General features: G+C 43.2%; 1 protein-coding gene across 1 annotated transcript; it reads left to right on the top strand.

Moving 5' to 3' along the window:
• The first annotated feature begins 963 nt into the window (after positions 1–963).
• On the top strand, positions 964–16601 carry LOC121167166 (adenylate cyclase type 10-like). The gene is made up of 12 exons (XM_040996553.1): positions 964–1226; positions 2058–2381; positions 5463–5526; positions 6431–6650; positions 7275–7400; positions 8966–9138; positions 10131–10287; positions 12321–12525; positions 13196–13314; positions 13618–14347; positions 14874–15084; positions 16384–16601. Exons 2-9 carry the CDS (start codon positions 2105–2107, stop codon positions 13291–13293), a joined length of 1320 nt encoding a protein of 439 aa, XP_040852487.1. The 5' UTR covers positions 964–1226; positions 2058–2104; the 3' UTR covers positions 13294–13314; positions 13618–14347; positions 14874–15084; positions 16384–16601.
• The last annotated feature ends 4892 nt before the right edge of the window (positions 16602–21493 follow it).

Below are 21493 nucleotides of genomic sequence, written 5' to 3'. Positions count from 1 at the left end.
TGGCTGCACCACAGACAGCAGCTTACCTGCTGTGCCACAGCACCAGTCTTGACCACGAGATTTTGAGTAAAAGAACAAGTTTTTGAATGATTCCAAGGTTTTGAGCTTGGCTACTTACTGACTTAGTACTAACTAATATTTAGGTCATAGTATTGAGAGATTCACTAGTGCTTAAAGGTAAGTAAGATCTCTATAATTATTTGAGATCTGAAACAGAAAGCCAAGTCTCCAAGTATAGTTGAAAATAAGAAGAGCAGGGCCCAGCAGCGTGGCCTAACGGCTAAAGTCCTCACCTTGAACACACCAGGATCCCATGTGGGCACTGGTTCTAATCCTGGCAGCTCCACTTCCCATCCAGCTCCCTGCTTGTGGCCTGGGAAAGCAGTCGAGGACGGCCCAAAGCTTTGGGACCCTGCACCCACCCGTGTGGGATACCCGGAAGAGGTTCCTTGATCCTGGCTTCAGATCAGCACAGCACTGGCCGTTGCACTCACTTGGGGAGTGAATCATCGGATGGAAGATCTTCCTCTCTGTCTCTCTTCCTCTGTGTATATCTGACTTTCCAATAAAATAAAATAAAATCTTGAAAAAAAAAAGACGAGAACAGTCTGAATAATAGGTCATGAAAAATGGACATATTTTAGCTGTATGATTCAGAGCATGGTTTTGGGTCTTCCACCAAAAGTTTTGGTGTCATTGGGAACAAGAGTTTTAATAATGTAGTAGAAGCCTGATTGTTGTTGATTGAACAATGCATTCAAAGTGGGGACATAGTGATAAGCCTCTCTTAAAGAGAATTGGAGAAGGGAGGAATAGGGCAAGACAGTAGATATAGTAGAAAAACAAGGATTTTTCTTTTGAAGATGGACAGATGTGAACATATGAATTCTGAATCTGTAGAAGTCTTACTCACTGCTGCTGTTGCTTCTGATGGTGTTCTTCGTTATTCTCATTGGCAGAAATAGCAGTAAATCAACTGGATCAGCTGAGTTCAGAGGAACAGTTGCTGCTGAAGTGTGCGGCTGTCATTGGTCACTCCTTCCATGTCGATCTGCTGCAGCACCTCTTGCCTGGATGGGATAGAAATAAGCTACTGCAGGTGCTGAGGGCTCTTGTGGATGTACATGTACTCCAGAGCCTTAACAGAAACCAGGAGATCCCTGCTGAGCCCTTATTAGCACATTCATCTGTCAACATCATTGATCAGACCACAGAGGAAAAGCCAGGTGAGGAATAGCTACTCCTTGTTCTGTATGAACTGAGGGTCCAGGTGGAGTGTTCTGTGTTACACAGGTCCACAGTCATATCTTAAAGCTTATGACTAAGAAACAAGAAGAAAATGATTAGTGAAATCATGAAGGAACCATGGTTATAGTGGAAAAAAATACCCTGTCTTTTTCAGAATTATCTAAATTTCAAGAATCCTATCTCCTTTGTAATTTAGCTGTGAGTATTTTGTATTTTGGTTTTAGATTTAAAAAGTATTGCCATACTCTTTTCTTGGTTCTGGGTGCAAACAATAAGACAAAAAGGATAAGCCATTTCCTAATTTTAGAAACTTGCAATGGAGATTAACGTATGTGGTATTGAAAAAGAAATGAACAGGCAAGAGATTAATTAAATAGCTTACAATCTCAGATTTTCCATATGAAACAATAAATTACAGCATAGACTACACAAAGCTTATAGACCCCCACAAATAATTTCCCTTTGACTTTGAAATATTTTTAAGGCCCATATTGGAAAAGAGCATTTCTAATGAATTGACATTTATAATAATGTGAAATAAACAAGCCCAATTTAGAAGGAACAATCAAAATTTCCCAGTGTATATCTGTACTGCCAATCACTTCTTCTGTGTTGTGCATAGTGGGCATCCTCAATATCTCTACATATAGTCTGTCTCGTTTTGATACAAAAATTATTTTTACAAAGGAGACAGTAGTAACTAAGAATTTTAGGTAAAAATTTCCTATAAGCTATTAGTTGTATACTTAGAATTGTGGCATTTTGTACTATAAAAGGACTTTAAGGAAGACTCTCACATTTTCCCAAAGCCTCTCTTCTCAGACTGCAAGAGCAGCTATTCCTACCACAAGCCGGAATGCTAGAATTTGGAGTGCCTCTCTTACGGGAAGCCGCCTGGGAGCTGTGGCCCAAGGAACAGCAGATAGCTCTGCACCTCGAATGTGCCTACTTTCTCCAGGAGCTGGCCTGCCGCTGTGGGAGCTGCCATGGAGGAGACTTTGTCCCCTTCCATCGTTTTGCAGTCGGTTCGACTAAGAGCTCCAGTAGGACTTCCCGATTCTGTACTTACAAAGATACTGGCTCAGTGTTGACACAAGCAGTCACAGGCAAACTGCAGCCGCCTTTTCCTCAAGGTAAACCCTGGAGGTAGGGAGAGACCATGTGGGCAGAGCACTCCCTTCGCCACATCTCTAATAAAAATTTGTTTGAAAGGCAGAGTTAATTAGAGACAGGGAGAAACAGAGAGTTAAAACTTAACACTGGTTTACTTCCCAAATGACTGCAGTGACTAGGGCTGGGCCAACCAAAAGCAGGAGCTTCATCCCATGTCTGCCGCATCAGTGGCAGATGTTCAAGCACTTGGAGCATTTTACACAAGACTTAGGTCCATTAGCAGGGAACTAGATTAAAAGTGTGCTGGCCAGGACTCAAACTGGTGCCCATATAGGATGACAGCATTGCAAGCAGAGAATTAATGCACTATGCAGCAGCATTATCCCAGCACTGCTATTTAGTCATGTACTTGGAGTTCTTCACCAAACAGTTGAAATCAGATTAATCTGATTTATCTCTGAACAACCATAAGTAAGATATAAGTTTAAAGGAAACTTAGAAATTTATTTTGGTTTGCAACCTTGGTCAAGTGACTTAATCTCAGGGAAATAGTAATTCCAACTTCATTAGGGTCATTAATTAGGACTAAATTAGTTAAAATATGTAAAATACTGTGAAAAAATGCCAAGTATATTTTGAGTGTGTAAAATATTTTAGCTATCATATTATTACTATTCAGTTCATTGCACACACTGAGTGCACAATTCTTGCATATATAAGATGATATACTATGTGTTAGGAATACGGTGTGAATAAAACTTCAGTCTCTACCTTCCTGAAGCCATGAGTTTCAGGGAAGGGGTAAAACAAATGAATAAATAGATTAATCCAGTATGGCATGGTAAAGACAGTGAAAATAGCACACAGGAGGCCAGCATTGTGGTGTTGCAGGTAAAGCTGCTATATGTGTGATGCTGGCAGAGCCCTTCTGGGCCCTGCTTCACTTCCTGTCCAGCTCCCTGCTAATGCCCTACAAAGCAACAGAAGATGGCCTGAGTACCTAGACCCTGCCACCACACCTGCATGGGAAACCCAATGAAGTTCCTGTCTCCTGACCTCAGCCTGGCCCAGCTCTGGCTGTTGTGACCATCTGGGGAGTGGACCACAGGATGGAAGTTAATTTAACATTCTCTTTCTCCTTTCTCCCGCCTTCTTCTCTCTAACTCTTTGCAAACCCCTCCCCCTTTTATTTTTATTTTTTTATGGCATACAAAGGATTTTGAATACCTAGGAAAGTGGCCCTTAAGTGAGCCTGAGTTGTTAGAGGAGACTCTTTTTGGAAACATTTCCAGAACTGAGTCTTGAGGCTTAACCAAAGAAGGTTGTGTTAGTGGGTCAGTGTTCACCATAGCCCTTAGCTGCATCCCTGATGAGAGTTCTTTGTTTTAACCTTTTGTGTTAGTTACCCTTTCAGGACAGATGACTTCATTGTCCCCAGTTGTCAGGGATCCTTGGTATTGTAGAGTATGGAGCAGGAGAAGGGAGATAGTAGTTAGTTGCTGGTGCTGGGCTGAAATGACAAATCCGTGTTGTCAGTGATCACAGATTTGTGGAGATAGACCTGTGACAGAGCGATTGCTTTGCCAGGTGAGCGCTTTGGCCATTGTTCTGACGCTGTGAAAAAAATACATTGCCATTCGTGTTTCCTATATGTCCTCTTGCCTTCAAATGGTCAGTTTCAGTTTTGAACAGCCTTGTCGATCTTTTAAAAGAGGTACTATTCCTGTAGCTGAACCCTGAGGAAGCTCTGTACGTGCCCAATTCAGGAGGATGCTGCTCACAGAAACCATGATGTGATGTACTGCATAGTGCTGCCACGCCCATTACTCTAAGTCACCACCATCAGAGAACCTGTCCTCTTACTTGAATCCAAATTCTTCCTGTGAGAGTTCCGTCAGGCTGCCTGTCAGTCCTGAAGCCCCATGCTCTGAGATCTCATAAATAACATGTTAGCACCTTTGCTGATTTTTGCTGTGTTATTCTTTGGGGAGGCAGATTCAGGCTGCTATTTAAGGCCAACTAGGGAAAGCTGCAAACTTTTTTGACCTCTATGACTTTTGTGGATTGTGGCATCTTGTTCTATCATGATTTGCTTTACTTGGTTTTCGGTTTTGTTATGACATTGATCTGATCTGGTCATGACATTGATCCAGATAGATTCATGGGTTTTTCCACTACTAAAAGTAGCCATCAGGAACCAGCCTGCTGGCATAGCGGGGTACATTGTTTCAAGTCTTGGCTGTTGCACTTCTGATCCAGCTCCCTGCACCTCCCTGGGAGGGCAGCAGAGGCTGGCCCAACTCCTTGGGCCACTGTACCCATCTGGGAGACCTGGAAGAAGTTCCTAGCTCTCAGCTTCTACCAGCTTCCAGCCATTGTAGCCATTTGAGGTGTGAGCCAGTACATGGAATATCTTTCCTCTCTTTCTCTCCCTTTCTCTGTAATTCTGCCTTTCCAATAAAAAATAAATCAAATTTCCTTTTTTTTTTTTTTTAGCCGGGGCTGGCGCAGTGACTCAAATGGCTGCCAATCCTCCACCTACAGGCATCCCACATGGGTGCCAGTTGGTGTCTCAGCTGCTCCACTTCCCATCCAGCTCCCTGCTTGTGGCCTGGGAAAGCAATAGAGGATGGCCCAAAGCCTTGGGACTCTGCACCCATGTGGGAGACATGGAAGAAGCTCCTGGCTCCTGGCTTCAGATAGGCTTAGCTCTGGCCTTTGCAGCCATTTGGGGAGTAAACCAGCAGATGGAATATTTTTGTGTCTCTCCTTCTCTCTAATATCTTTGTGTCTTTCCAATTAACAAAATTAATTTAAAAATAGAAAGTTAACTATTTAAAAGAATAGCCATGAAACCAGGATAAGACACATAATTTATTTGATTTTTTCCCCCTTCATTTAATAAACACTGTCTCCGTCAATGTAGGGACTATTTTGAGGAGTTGTTGTTTGCATTGCAGATAATTGTCATTAAGGGATTCACAATTTACAGTCTTGATTTTGTGTTGTAAGCTGCAAAGGAAAAGGAAGTAGTAAATCCAGTCATAGTTAATTGAGAATAATTGTGGTTTGTTTTTTGGTTTTTGTTTTTCTTCCCACAGATAGTTTGCAGTTCCAGGAAAAAGCATTCAGAAATTGGGAGGCCTTGTCATGTGATCCCTGCAGGTAGGTGGAGCTAATGAGGGTAGATTTGGAGAGGGTCCGGGTGAGAGGCAAAAGCCATTACCTGGGCACTCGTGTCACCCATGTCACCCACAGCCAAGGGTGTCTGACCGTGCAGGAGCAGGGACTCTCGTTCTCAGCCCAAGATTTAGGATGACGGAGACAGGAAAGGCAAGTTTCAGTTCTCTATATAGAAACCATTGTGTAGTGGCTAAAAACACTTCAAAGGCCATATACCTGCCACAGATTTTTTTCCTGCTATAAATTTGTCTTGTCAATTATTTTTATCTGGGATGACATTAAAATGAATCTGTTTTTAACCACAGACTTCTCAACTCTCCAATGTCTAGCCCATTGATTTTAAATGACTAGCCCTAGTCCCCACCTTGAGTTTACCAGCCACTGTAGATACAGCTTAATAGACCACTTAGCTAACTCAGCTTTCTGCTGATCTCAAACAAAAATCTCTCTTCCCCGTGGCCCACCCACACTCTCCTGCATGTGTTTGCTGAGTGACCTCGACATACATGCTCCACTCTCCAGAAGGTTCATCCCTCAAGGCCCTGCTCGGTTACCACTTGTGTAGGTCATTGTGACTCAGAGAAATGTTACTGCTTCATATCATCATTTAGCTTCTTTCAACACTTATGTTGTTATTTACTCTTCAGGTAATGTATTTTCCCTCTTTAGATTGTGAGGAACGTAGACTGGCTTTGGGTTTTTTTAAAATCTCTAATAGGGCATTATGGTTACAGTACTAGTTCCTGAGCTGTAAAAAGTTAGAGAGTGATGGAGGAACAGTATAGACTCAGAACTGCATAAGCAAGCTTCCTGAGAAAAGTGGTAATACTCCCACAAAAGTAACAGCTTTGTGGCCACTCTCATTTTTCATCATCTCTCCAAAAAGAACAGAGGAAGACTTCCTGGATCAAGTGAACAGGAAACTGGCCTGGACTAGCCCTGAGGAAAACCTGTTGACCACAAAACCCTGTCACTGTGAGGAAATCCTGAAGTTGGTTCTCTCACCTCTCACTCAGCACTGCTTGGTCACTGGAGAAACCACATGCGCATTCTATTACCTGCTGGAAGCTGCTGCAGCTGCCTTGGACCTGTCGGATAATTACTTGGTGGGCGAGTTACACCGTCTACAACTTGAGCTGAGCCCTTTTATTTTAAAAATCTGAGATTTGTTTCTGTCAAACTAACCTGAGCGGAAAGGGGAGGAAAGATGAAAAAGAGAGAGGCTGGAAGGGATGTAGGAGAAAACTAACACTGGGGGTGTGGTAGTGAAAGATCACAGGGACAGCACAGTAGCTTGGTCAGCTAGTCCTCCCACTGCAAATGCCGGGATCCCATGGGGACACCAGTTCGTGTCCCGCTCTCTACTTATGTCCTAAGAAAGCAGTGGAGGATGACCCACAGCCTTGAGACCCTGCACTCAAATGGGAGATCTGGAAGAAGCTCCTGCTTCCTGGCTTTAAATCAGGAAGTGAACTCGTGGACAGATCTTTTTATCTGTCTCTCCTTCTCTCTATGAAGCTGTCTTTCCAATAAAAAAGATGAATATATCTTCAAAAAAAAAAAAAACCCCAGGCCGTGTTGGCACTGCCTGACACTTGCACAAGCAGCCAGCTCCTCATTTCCAGCTCAGAATTCAGACAGTCTTAATTCAAATCTTAGCCCTCATCTTAGCCTCACCCTCAGACTCCATTAACCTTCATGTTGTTTCTGCATCCTTCTTCTCTTTGGAGGCCTTCTTTTACTTGAGGAAGGCAGGCAGTCTTCGGGGCCTGCCATCGGCATTCCCCTTCCTGAGAAAGCACACGGTGAAGATCTGTCAGTTTGAGGAGGCCACTTTCTGCTGTCTGCGGTCAGAGGTGAGGGCAGCAGGTAACCTGCAATACAGAGTCTTTTTCCTTGGCCTACTCTGTTATTTCTTTGAAACTGTCTTCATTGTTTTTTTGTGTGTGATTATAAATGTGATGATGTAATGAAAGTTTATAAGATTCAAAATATAAAAATATGTGAAATTCAGAAAGTGGAAGAATCTCCACTAATCCTGTACCTCCACTACCATGTATTCATGTCACATGTATTCCACCTATATACATACAATCATGCCATTGTTTTGCAATTGATTTTTAGTAGACTCATGTTCTGTGTTCTCTGTCTTCTATAGTTAGCTTTTGTTCTTAGAAGATTTTCATATTTGCATATTGACGTATATATTGACCTGTCAAGTGCTCCATTGTATGGATGGTTATAATTTAACTCGTTTTTTCTTTTGTGCATTTAGATCATCTCTGATTTTAATGTTATAAACATTGTTTCAGTGAATATTTAGTTATTTATTTATACATTTATTGTTCCCCAGATAAGACTATTGATGTAAAATAAATTGCCAGAAGTTGAAATGTAAGGTGGAAGATACAAAATACTTTACACTTTATAAATATATCATCAATTCCCAACAAAAAAATACTATGTCAATTCGAATTTTCCCATTTCTTCATATCCTAACATTACAATATCCTGTATTATCAGTCTTAAATTATTCTACTTCAACCAAGAGTTTTTTTTTTTTTAAGATCTATTTGTTTTCATTAGAAAGTCAGATATACAGAGAGGAGAAAAACATAGAGGAAGATCTTCCATCCACTGATTCACTCCCCAAGTGGCTGCAATGGCCAGAACTGAGCCGATCTGAAGCCAGGAGCCCGGAATCTCTTCTGGGTCTCCCATGTGGATGCCAGGTCCCAAGGCTTTGGGCCATCCTTGCCTGCTTTCCCAGCCAAGCAGGGAGCTGGATGGGAAGCGGGGCCTCTAGAATTAGAACCAGTGGCCATATATGATCCCAGAGTGTGCGAGATGAGGACTTCAGCTACTGGGCTACCACGCCAGTCCCCAACAAGAGGTTTTTGAAGCAAAGTTATTCTTTTAGAAGTTTATAGTCTTCTTAAAATGTTCCAGAATCACATAGACTTTCTTACCTTCTTGAAGGTTACTCTTAGAATGTGGAAGTATAGAATAACCTCAAGTGGCTTTCCTGCTCCCACTCCCCCATGCACTCTTTGTACCCTCTCCAGGGAAGAGAGAGATGGGATTTGGTGCTACTTCATATGCTTTCCAGTGTGTCTGAGAGCATTTGAATTTCCTCACAAGCATAATCTCATCTTAGTGCGGCAGCATTGCTTTCTAAATTATAGCTGCTCTGTACCTTCCACTAACAAATACATGTGAACAACAACCAAAGGTGCTTTCTCCATAATCCCATGTTCTTACTCTTTGCTTATGGCCTTACTGTGTTTGTTTGTGGGACTGGTGATGAAGCTGTTCTCCACCCCACATGAGCTTAGCACTTCACTAACTCCAGCTGCACACCTCAACACTGGGCCACTGTGCTGTCCCATAGCACCACTACTTCTTCTTTGCCTATCTCCAGGTCTGCTTTAAGATGGGGCAGATCACCTTGGCCAAAAAACTGGCTAGAGAAGCTCTTAGACTGTTGAAAAGATACTTCCCTTGGACCTGGTTTGGTGTCTTTTTCAAGACATTCCTGGAAAAGTATTGGTTTTCCTGTTCTGTGAGCCGACGTCCAGACAACCCTATTGAGAGGTGAGAAGCCTACAGATTATCCTAATTTCTTTTAGAGTCACAGAAAACTAGTTAAATTAGTCTGGAACTTTACTTGTATTAATCTATTACTCTTTTTGTTATTATCAAGTAATTTCAAGTTATATAAGAAAGTATAAGCCAGCATTGTGAAGAGTATTCAAAAAGTTCATGGAAATGCATTATGTGAAACATCCATGTGTAGCTTACAATTTTTTAGCACCAAAATCAACTGTTTTTGCTACTTTTTGACATATGCTTATCCCTCTATTCAGGTAACAGGTGAGCGTAACAGGCCTAGCTCTTCCACCTTTCCCTCCCAGCCAGTTAAATGTAGAAAATAGCAATTCAAAGAATGAGTTTTAAAAAAAAAATCTGAACTTTTACTTGTGAAGAGCTGATGTGTGGTCAGGAGTGTTAGGACTCCAGGTTGCTGGGACACAGAGAGTTAACTTTACACCTGACCCTGAAGATTGTCAAGGTAAAATTTTATTGCCCAAGATTCTGGCCTCCAGCCCCTACAGCCACCTGCCTGTCTACAAGATCCCAAGCTGATAAGGGCATACAGCATAAATTGGTAGCCTATCAAAGGGGCATCCTGCCAGGTCAGGCCCACTTTACCACTGTGGATATGGTGTTTGCATGTATAAATGATGCTTTTCTAGGCCTGGAGTAGAAGGAAGCAGTTACCCATCATCCCAGAACCTGAACTTTCTGTCTTCTTCTCACTGTCCCAAGCATACTCTTCACTGCCCCCTTCCTTTTTCTGATACTCTGTTTTCAGTAAAACTCTCCTGCCTTAACCAGTTGTCTTTTTAACTTATTGGAGTATAAAACCCTGAGAACTTCACAAGAAGCAGTAGGATTCCAGGAACATTTCTGGTTTGAAAGTCTACAGATGGTCCTGTAATGATTAAATTTAGATCTCATGGGGAGGGGAAGTTAGGCATTGGTGGGGAATAAGGGTGTGCCAATCACCTTGTGCTTCACAATAGTAAGAAGAAGTTGGCCATCCTCCAGCAGCAGGTGCACTGCCTCTCCCTACTCCGGCAGCTCTATAGCCTTGAGGCGACAGCCAGCAACCTCAGGTTTGCCTGCCTGGCTGCTCTTATGCAGAAGAATTCAACTGAAGAGTTTGCAAATGAAGCCCAGGTGAGCAGTTCTTACTTTAATTTTGTACCTCCTTCAGAAACCTCAAGTTCTGGGGAGAAAAAATCTTGCCAGTTTCTGGTTTTATTGTGGCTCTCCAATAGCCCACACTTAACAGGACACCTTTGACCTGTATTTGAGTCGGGTTTCTCAATTACAGTTTATAGATGTGTTTCTAGTTATGGGCTTATCTGTGAATTCCCTGAACTGAATATAGAATTGTGTAAGTTGAAAAGTGTCTGGGAGGTAGTAGGAGGAAGGCATAACTTTTATTCCCAAAGAAATTTATTATCAAAAAAAGTATCAGGATTATTGACTTAGGAAAAAAAGAAATATATTTGTCTTTCTCTTTTATTCAGTTGACAGATATTTACATGCCAGGGAAGAAAACATATAATATGTTTAAATGAAGCAACAATGTATAGTATAGTAGACCATAATAAATGCAGTGGGAAAAAAAATAGGTAGAATCTGGGAGACAGAGTTCTGGGAGGTTTAGGGGTGTAATTTTAAACATGGTGGCTAGAGAAAGTGTTACTGAGCAGGTAACATTGGTACAAATGGCTGAGAAAAGAATGTTCAGGCAATGAATGCACAAGGCATGTCCTCCATGTCTGAGAAACCGTCAGGGGCCTGTGTGACTGCAGGATTGGGAAGGGAGGGAGGGAGCTGGGAGATGAGGCCAGAAAGACTGGGGTGAAGTGGAATAGGAAATTATACAGACCTTGTTGGCTTTTGTAGGTGGGAAGCCACTGAAGGTTTTGAAGAGAGGGCTGACAGAATCTACTTTTGTTTTATCATGATGGTTCTGGCTTGCATGTTAACAACACGTTGAAAGCAGGGAGACAAGAGGCAATTGCAGTTACTTAGGCAAGGTTGATGGTGGCAGCAGAAGTGGGAAGCATGGTCTTTTGCTGAGATAGAGCCAGCAGGATTTACTCATAGATTAATATTACTAGGATATGAGAGAAAAATAAAAAGTCGAAGATAATCCCAGGATTCATGACCTGAACTTTGGGAGGAAAGCCTTTAATCAGAATGGGAAAATGCAATGGGAGCAGATTTAGCAGGAGATGAGGAGGTAGGCTGTGAGTGAATGTGTTAAGTTTGAGAAGCCTATGAGAAATCTATGAGAAACCAAGTGGAGCTATTTAATTCTAGGGGATCACAAGAGAGGTCTGAGCTAGAAAGAAAAATATGGGGGTTATCAGTGTGTAAAGTCTGTTAGAGCCAGGAAACTCGATGAGAGCATTAAGAGAATGAGCAAAGGAAAGAGGCCTGTTGCTTGAGTTTACAGGTTTAGTGTTAAAAGGTCAGGGTGAGGAGGAGAAAGACAGCCCTGCCCCCCAAAAAATCAGGAGAGCATGGTGTACTGCACACATGAATGAAACAGTGCTTCTGCTTCAAGAAGAAAGCCAGAAACTATATCAAATGTGCACATGTCATAACGGAGAACTGTGGAGTAGTAGGCACTGGTTCATGTCCTGACTGCTCCATTTCCTAGTGCAGCCCCCTGCTTTTGACCTGGGAAAGCAGTATAGTATGACTCAAATGCTTGGGCCCCTATAGCCACATGGGAGACCTGGAAGAAGCAACTGGCTGCTGACTTCAGACCAGCTCAGCTTAACTTTGGCCACTGTGACCATTTGGGGAGTGATCCAGCAGATGGGAAATCTCTCTTGCCTCTCCTCTCTGTGACTCTACCTTTCAAATAAAAATGATGAGATCTAGGTAGCATTTCGTAAGAGGTCAAAAAATCACTCCTTTCTTGAAGAAAAAGTAGTTTGATTGGTATTTTAAAGGGGAAAGTCCTAGATTGAAGTAGAAGAAAATGGGGCCTGTAGAGAAAGTGATTTGTGTAAGTGAGGATGATCAAAATAGAAGTGTAAGTGTGGGTGTAAGTGGGTAGGGACACTAGGAGTCTGTATTGAGTGAAGAGCAAGCTGCCATGGTAGGCTCTTAGGAAAGGAACAAAGTGGAAATAGCTTGTGAAGATACAGTGGTAACATTTTAACCTGTCTTTTGTTGCACCACAGGTTGTCTCCAGTTATGTAGACCTCTCTCAGTTCTCCCAGAATGTTGGCGACAGGGACAAGTGGCTGCAGTGTGAGAAGATGGCCATTCAGAAGAGCAGCCTGTGTTGGTTCTCCAGGGAGGGATTGTTGGCCATGGCCCAGCTCATGCAGTCCTTGGCCTACACCAAGCTATGCCTTGGCCATCTTGATTTCTCCATCAAGCTTGGTAACAGGGCCTAGGGCAGTGAGACCAAGGGCTTTGAGAGAGGCCGGATTCCAAACCATACCTTACGTTGTGCTGTTCCACTCCACCAGGTTTCCAAGCTCTTGAGATCTGCAGATACCTCAGGAAACCAACTCTGGAGAAGCTGGTTCTCTCGGTTCTCTTCAGATCAGCATTTCTGAAGAAGAAGTACTCAGATCATGTCCTCTCCTTTAGATTTGTTGTCGGGGAGGGGGGAAGAGGAGGGATTTTTCTTCCACAGAAATTTGGAGTTGAGTGATATGCTTCTGTTTCCACATCCAGGCTCTTTCCCACTCCCAGGAAGGGTTATGCTAAGAGTAGGGGTCAGGTGTAGAAATGCTGGAGTCAGAGTAGCTACATCCTCCTTAGCACCTGGGACCCAGAAATGCCCCCTCCCCTTTATTTATTTATTTATTTAATATTCTACACAGAGGTAGGGAACTGTAGCAACTCAAGACCCAAAAGCTGTCTTGGGAATTTTCCTACCTTCTTTAACCAGAGCATAAAAGTTCTCTGTTGAAGTTCTCTGTGTAACAGAGTTCAGCAGAGGGGGTCCTCAGAGTGTTAGGCTACTTTGCTGTGAGGTCCCCCCACTCCTGCCTCACTCTGCCCCACTTCCTCACTGGCCTCTCAGCAGCTCTGTCTCTTGCAGATTTGATCTGTGTGTCCATGTGCTGGAGAGTCAGTGGGCTCTCACTTCCAAAACTCATGATGTCCTTGGCCTGGCCTGCTTTTACTCCGCTTGCTTAGATCTGCTGCTCTATGGAGAAGGTACATCTTGCACAACGCTCTCCTGCACTCCTGAAGGAGTCCCACCTCCGATGGAGCCCAAGGTTTAGTATATGCGCTGCCGAAGCCAGCACAGAGCCCAAGACTTAGAACACAGGCAGCCACTAGCCTGTCACTGAGGCACAACTTGTGCTCCTGGCACCTGCTTTCTAAAACCTGAGAACCATGTTGTGATTCAGGAGCATTGACTTTCCAGGTCTCATTTCCTTCGCTGTACCACACCTTCTATACCTTAGTCCATACACTGACAACATGTCCTAAATTGGTGACCATCTCTGTCCACAGGATTGTTGTGTCGGTCCTTTGGCGAGTGCCTGAATTTCATTCAACGCTACGGGCATAGCTGTATTATAACTTCCCAGAGCAACGTTATGCTGGGAGTTCACTCCTCCCTGGCCATGTGGTAATGTTTCACTCAGAATCTATGGCAACAAGTAGGATTTTAAGGATACCCTGAATCTAAGCTATCCCACCCCACATGTATTCTCCCAGGACTCTGAGCATCTCTGACAAACTGCTAAAAATTGTTAACTTCCCATCCCCTCCCATCTTATTGGAAGTATTCCTATTCCTGCATAGGTTTGGGCCTGTTGGTTAAGGACTAAATTTAGGGTTACATTTAAGTGCCCATGACAAGGCTGAGTAGCTTTGGTCTCCTTTAAAATCTGCTTGCATGTGAGTTGGTGCTCTATGTCACTTCTAGTGTCATAGTTCTATGAAGGATGTCTGAGAGCTTTAAAGAAGTGGTGCTTTTATGAGGGAACCATGATCGGTAGGCAATAGATGGCGCTGAGATTTGTAACTCTTTCCCTCCAGGTTTGCCCAGGACTCACAGTGGCACTTGTTTGTGCACCACTTCTCTAAGGCCTGTCAATTGGTGAAAAAAACCAACGCCTCACTATTTGGTTCACATGGCTTTGTCCGATTCCTAGAGTGCCATGTGCTAATGTTACAGAGTATGCCAGAATGCTTCTTCACACGTATTTACCCAAAGAATCATAACCAGACCCTCAAGGTACCTGTTTCACTGGTTGTCTCTCAATTAACACCTTTCATTACAGCCTGTAATCCTCTTACTACCACCCGTGATTCTCCCTTGCTCTTCATTGTGCTGGACTCTGCCTTGTGTTCCTGGAACTCTTTGTTTCTGCACTAGGAAGTTTCTGTCTAGCACCCATTCCCTCCCAAATAAGCCTGCATCTGGGTTTGGTTCTTTAGTGTTGCACTTTTGCACAGCTACTACTCAGTATCATTCAATTCTGAACATTGAGTCCTTCCCAGTGAGCCTCCTCTCTGGCACAATCTGTAATTTGACAACTTGTCCGAATAGCTCTGCCTCAGAATCTGATAAACATTCTAATTTCTCTGTGTCCCCAAACCAATATCCCAGACCTTCTTTGCCACCAATAATTTTCCCTATTTTTCTGAGCTCTGGGGTGAAACATGCTGAATGGAGACCAACCGGTGTAAGTTCTGATGAAAAGGTATGTAGGGGAAGAAAGTGCTAATACCAGAATTAATGGGCGTTCCTTTCTGTGCAGTACTTCAAGGAGTTCTTCTCTCGATGTGTGACCTGCCCTGTCTATCACCAGTGGGTCTCTGAGCTTAAGGCTTCAGTAATGAGATGTGGAAAGAGAGAACCCCTGTCCTTAACTAACATCATACCTGTTGACACCGGTTTTGCCAACATTTCGAGAGAGGGGGAATCCCTGGTGGAAAACAACTCTTACAGAAGAAATTTAGGACTACAGAGTAAGCATTCTTTCCTGGAATCTTTTGTAACAGATGTGAAAAACAGTATCAGAGTCTTAGAGACAATCAAAGCCTGTGCTTCTAGAGTCAAAATGGATCTACATAGGTGAATAGTTTAGTCTTTTGTCCATAGATTAAGTTTGGTTCTTTTCCCTGTTGCTAGATTCAGCCTAGACAAACAGGAATCCTTTAAACCAAACAGCTTCTTCAGTTTCCCTTTGTTTCAACATCTGCAACTTTTTCTTAATGTTTGTAACTTTAATTGATGCATTTAAGATTGTTGAAGGCAATGGTACCTCTTTTTTTCATTTTCTAAAATTTTAATTTTCATTATACAAGTCCTTAGGCTCAGGAATTTCCTCTTCCATCCTCCCTCTCCTCCATCCCCTGCAAATGTTTCTCCCTGTATTATAACAATAGTAAGTGCTTCAACAACAGTCACAAGTCTGTAATTCCTCTATTTAAGTGTATCGTGACATTGTAGGTATAGACAATGGCAAAAAGTCCAGCATCCTATTGTCAACATATATATATTTTTTCTTTATTTTTAAACATATTTTATTTTGTTTCATGATATAGTTCCATAGGCTCTGGGGTTGCCCATGCCCTTCCCCAAGGTCCCTCCCCCAACCTTAATTTGTCCTCTATAGTTTTACAATGAATGTCCATGAAAGGTCACAAGTTCATCATGCTTGTAATCCTTTTTTTTTAAGATTTATTTTCATTTGGAAAGCAGAGTTACAGAGAGATTCATAAAACAAAAAACAAAAAAAACCCACAGCTCTTCCATCCACTAATGCAACAGCTAGAGCTGAGCCAATACAAAACCAGGATCCAGGAGCTCTTCCGGGTCTCCCACACGGGTGCAGGGTCCAAGGTTTTGGGCCTTCTTCCATTGTTTTCCCAGGCCACAAGCAGGGAGCTGGATGGGAAGTCGGGCTGCTGGGATTAGAACCGGCACCCATATGAGATTCCAACACATTCAGGGCAAGGACTTTAGATGCTAGGCCACCGTATCGGCCCGCATCTAGTTCTTAAGCATAGAAAGTTCTTTCTCAGTCTCAGCCTAGATAATTGTGTTGTTTCCTTGGGGTAGCTAATACTCACTCCAAAGAAGAGATCTGAGAAGTCACGGTGTAATTTCTGACAGTAACTAGTAAGATACAGGCCCCTAAAAGGGGGTGGAGTGGAGGAAGAGTAGTTCCTTGCCCCTGGGACCTGCACCTAGCCCTTGAGCATAAGTTGGATGTGTCATTGCTGAGGACATTCTTGGTGATACTGTTTCTGTTCTACTTTCAGGTTTCAGCAGAGTGGCTGATGTCAAAGAGAATGAAACTCAAGTATGTTTATGTTAAAAGCTACAAAATCTAAAGGGACCATCGTTGTTGTGTATAACACAAGGAAATGCCACAGATTCTCCTATTTAAGATATTGTATAGTGTACATATTGAAGGTAATAGCCTTTACAATCACTGCTGTCTATATCTTTGCCAAAATAAAAGCCTATGTTCCTGAAACATGATACCCAGCTATTTTTTAACTATTGGTTATTAGTATAACTAGCAGAAGTTGGAAACAGTGGTAGATAGAAGTCCTGAGTGGCTTTGAGATAAAATAATTCCCTTTTATCTAAGAAAGGGAGACCCATTAGCAAATGGAAGAGTACAACCCCAATCGAGAGGATGTCACTCCTTATAAAATGCCAGCAGTATCAGTGCTGTGGTCTTGTCCTGTCTTGGCACAGATGTGCTCATGGACTTTGAAGAAGCCCAGGTGCCTCTTGAGAAGAACACATAGTTATGGACACCCATTTCTCCTTCGTTCTGCCTGATGTGGGCATTCCCAGCTGAAACTGTGAACTTGCCAGAGTACATGCAACTTTTCTTCTCCCCTTTGGCCACCATCTTTGGCCTTTATCTTTTTGATGGTGTTATTTCCTCAGATTAGGATTGTCCACTGATTTTTTAATGCTAAATTCAATTTTTCTAAAAGACTCATTGTATTTATTTGAAAGGCACATATACAGAGAGATTTTCATCCTCTGTAAACTGCCCAAATGTCCAAAATTGCAGGGGTCAGGTCAGGCTAAAGCCCAGAGTCAGGAGCTTCATCGTGGCCTTCCATTGGGGTGCATGGGCCCCAGGACTTGAGCCATCTTTTGCTGCATTCCCAGGCACATCAGCAGGGAGCTGGATTGGAAGTGGAACTGGAGCCATTGAACATCTAGGATGTTGGCATTGCAGTCAGTAGCTTCACCTGTATGCCGCAACACTGGCTTCAATTTAAAAAAAAAAAAGATCAAATGATCTGAAAGGCAAAGTGGCTTAGAGGGAGAGTCAGCTCTTCCATCCTCTGATTCATTACCCAAATGCTGCAACAATCAGGACTGCACTGGTCTACAGCCAGAAGCCCAGAACACTGTCACTTGTGTCAGCGGCACCGACACAAGCACCTGAGCCACCTTTTGCTGCTTTTGCCAGCACATCAGCATCAAATTATGCCACTCCCCTCTTAATTAATTTTTGCATTTAAAAATAGGTACTACAAAGGCCCAGCACAATGGCTCAACAGCTAAATCCTCACCTTGCCAGCACCGAGATTCTATATGGGTGCCAGTTCATATCCCAGCTGCTCCGCTTCCAGTCCAACTCCCTGTATGTGGCCTGAGAAGGCAGTAGAGGATGGCCCAAAGCATTAGGACCCTGTACCCACAGGGAAGACCTGGAAGAAGCTCCTGACTCCTGGCTTTGGTTTGGCTCACTTCTGGTCATTAGGGCCATTTCGGGAGTGAACAAGCAATAAATCTGATATGCCTTTCCAATAAAGATAAATCTTAAAAAATTGTACTACATTTATGTAATACAAAATTCAAAAGGAGCAGATTGGCATGTAGCATAACACTAATCCCCAGTCTGTGATGCTGGCATCCCATTTGGACACTGATTCATGTCCCACTTGTTCCACTTTCCATCCAACTCCCTGATAATGTGCCTGGGAAAGCAGCAGAACATGGCCCAAGGCCTTGGTACCCTGCACCTACTTAGGAAATCGGCCAGTGGATAGAAGATTCTTTCATTCATTCCCTCAAAATTTGCCTTTCGAATGAAAAAAAAAAAAAAGGTTAAGACTGTTGCAATGGCTGAACTGGTTAATCTTCACCATGTAATACCAACATCTCAAATGGACACTGGTTCATGCCCGAGGTGCTCCACCTCCAGTCTAGCTTCCTGCTGAAGGCCTACGAAAGCAGTAGACAATGGCCTACAGCCTTGGGACCCTGCACCTGTGTGGGAAACCCAGAAGAAGCTCCTGGCTCCTGACTTTGGATTGGCTCAGCTCTAGCATTTGTAGCCATTTGGGCTGTGAACCAGTGGATGGAATATCTTTCTGTATCTCCTCTCTGTAAATCTGCCTTCCCTATAAAAATAGATATTTGGGGGCCCGATGTGATGGCATAGCGGCTAAAGTCTTCACTTTGAACACACCGGGATCCCATATGGGCGCCGGTTCTAATCCCAGCAGCCCCGCTTTCCATCCAGCTCCCTGCCTGTGGCTTGGGAAAGCAGTTGAGGAAGGCCCAAAGCCTTGGGACCCTGCACCCATGTGGGAGACCTGGAAGAGGCTCCTGGTTCCTGGCTTCGGATTGGCTCAGCTCCAGCCATTGAGGCTGCTTGGGGAGTGAATCATCAGATGAAAGATCTTCCTCTCTGTTTCTCCTGCTCTCTGTATATCTGACTTTCCAATAAAAATAAATAATTTTTTTTAAAATAGATGTTTTTAAAATTGATTTTTAAAATTTCAAAAGGAGCAAGAGTGTGTTACAGTGACTTCCTGGGCTGTCCTCCAGTTACAAGTTGCTGTCCTTGGTGGTGATCATTGTTAGTGTATACCAGCAAACCTGTGACATACATGTACAAATCACAGTATATAGCACCTTTTTTTCTCTCAAATGGTACAACACATTGTGCCCTTCCATTCCCCCTTTAAAAACTCACTTTTGACAATTTCCTGGGATAAAATAGAACATGAAATTCACCTTTTTGAGAAAATTTTTAATTGTTTGAAAGGAAAAGAGACAAATCTTCCATCTACTGGTTCACTGTCCAGCGGCAACAACCGGGCTGGACCAGGCAACAATCAGGAGGATTTCCCACTGAGTGTCAGAGCCCCCCGGTACATGGGCCGCCATCTGCTGCCTTTCCAGGCACATTACCAGCTGGGTTGGACACAGATAGCTGCAGCTAGAACCAGAGCTCCAAGTATGTTGCATGCCAGCACTGCAGGATGCAGTTCAACCTGCATGCACACTTTTAAAGTATAAAATTCAGGGCCTGGCACTGTAGCCTAGCAGCTAAGGTCCTCACCTTGAACGTGCCAGAATCCCATATGGGCGCCGGTTCTAATCCTGGCAACTCCACTTCCCATCCAGCTCCCTGCTTGTGGCCTGGGAAAGCAGTCGAGGATGTCCCAAAAGCTTTAGGTTCATGCATCCATCTGGGAGACCCGGAAAAAGTTCCTGGCTCCTGGCTTCGGATCAGCACAGCACCGGCCGTTGTGGTCGCTTATGGGGTGAATCATGGGACAGAAGATCTTCCTCTCTGTTTCTTCTCTCTATATATCTGACTTTGCAATAAAAATAATTTTTTTAAAAAAAGTATAAAATTCAGTACTTAGTATATTTGCCAGGTTGTACAGCCTCTTTGCTATCGTTAACACTCAACAAATACATCCAGACCTAACACAAAAATGCTCATTATTTTTTTCATTCTTAGCATCTATGTAATGTCCCTCTTGTTATTTATTTCACCCTTCATGAGTAAGCTAGCTAATACTTTATTTCAAAGAATCTATTCTTGTTGTTTATCAGTTATAATCTAAGTGAGATGCTTAACTGCTGCTAAAGGGTGTGAATTTTCCTCTGAGTGCTTCTTTAGCTGAATTCCAAAGGTTCTGATCTGAGGTGACTGTCTCACCCTGTAACCCAAGTTCTTTATTTTGAGTGTTTCTTACACTAGCATATGGGTCAGTGTTTTCATCTTAGAAATTGCTCTTATAACCATGACCTTTTAAAATTTATTATCAATAGACTCTCCCATTAACAATAATGAAATCATATACAGGTGGTTCCCAACTTAGGTTGGTTCATCTTCCTACTTTTTGACTTTATTGTGGTGTGAGAGAAATACACATTCAGAAGGAACTGACCCTAATTTTGAATGTTGCTCTTTTCCCAGACCAGCAACATGTGATGGAATGTTCTCACAGACACTGGGCACAGCACAGCATAGGCCGCAGAGCCACAGTCAGGAGGCTAACAGCCAGTAACACACAGTGTCATATGCTGCCAGCGGTTTTTGGATGTTCTGTGTTTATATCCATCAGCCTACAAAAATATTCATCTGTGTATTCATGAGATAATCAAGAAATTATCATAAAATAGGTTTTATGTTAAATGGTTTACCCAAAAGGAGGCTAATGTGAGCAGATTAAGGCAGACTAGGTTAATGTGTGGTGCTCAGTAGGCTAGGTGAACTAAATGCACTCTCAAGCTGCAGTGTGTGATTTAGGATCTGCTTAGCGGGATACAGTCTGTGGTAAGCAGGAGAACATCTGCTTTTCCTCTTCTCCACTACACAGGTTATAGTTATCTTTCACAGTATTTCCCTTTGTACTGCTGAACTTTTTTTTTAAATCCAGTTCTAGAAGTACAAATTGACATTCAAATCGGGGGAAAAATTGTTCCAGAGAGTTCTGTTTAGACTTTATTCGCTCTTCTACTCTTCTCTCTTCACCAGGCTGTTTTCCCCCAGGAAAATGAGGGCTCCGTTGATTGATGGGCATCTTGACAGCTGCCACCTCCACAAGGGACAGAAGTCACAGCCTGAGGCTCTTATCAGCCATGCTCAGAGCATCCTGCCACAAGTCCCCAAATAGCATCCTGGGCTTATCCTGCCTGCAGTCCGAGGCCCAGCCCCTGGCCCTTCTCCTGAAACACCGGGTTAAGCTTGGAGCCCCTCCAGATGAGTGAAACCTCTTCATGCCTAGTTCTCCATGATTATCACAAGACTTTTTGAGTCCCCCCCCCGACATCCCCTCGCCCTTAATTCTCTCTCCCCCATATCGGAAAGTATTTTCATATTAAACAGCTTCAGAAGAAATGCTAGCAGGGACCTTGAGGCTTCTCCACATCCTGCCTGGACTAGTGTTCATTCACACTTGACCATGGGCACACTTGACTATTCCCCTGCCTTCCAGCATGTCTGTTTCTCCCCCTGGGCTCTTTCCAGACTCCAGAGTTCAAGCCCAAGGAAACAGAGCTACCAAACGGTCACCTAGTGAGGCAGAGCCACCTCTGGTAACACAAAGGAGTTTCATCTGGCGCTGGGAAACCCTTTTTTCTGCAGGGAAT

The sequence above is a fragment of the Ochotona curzoniae genome, unplaced genomic scaffold (genome assembly GCF_017591425.1).
Source record: "Ochotona curzoniae isolate NIBS_2020 unplaced genomic scaffold, NIBS_Ocur_1.0 patch341, whole genome shotgun sequence".
In the NCBI taxonomy this organism is placed as follows: Eukaryota; Metazoa; Chordata; class Mammalia; order Lagomorpha; family Ochotonidae; genus Ochotona; species Ochotona curzoniae.
The sequence above is the reverse complement of the archived record's forward strand: the minus strand, read 5'-3'. Positions and strand labels throughout refer to the sequence as shown.

What these genes read in the sequence shown, in the direction of transcription:
- LOC121167166 (XM_040996553.1), top strand. Translation starts at nt 2,105, where the DNA reads ATGCTAGAATTTGGAGTGCCTCTCTTACGGGAAGCCGCCTGGGAGCTG. An exon ending in ACCTGTCGGATAATTACTTG is followed by an intron (nt 6,651 to 7,274) that starts GTGGGCGAGTTA and finishes TTCTCTTTGGAG; the next exon opens with GCCTTCTTTTACTTGAGGAA. An exon ending in TGATTTCTCCATCAAGCTTG is followed by an intron (nt 12,526 to 13,195) that starts GTAACAGGGCCT and finishes TGTCTCTTGCAG; the next exon opens with ATTTGATCTGTGTGTCCATG.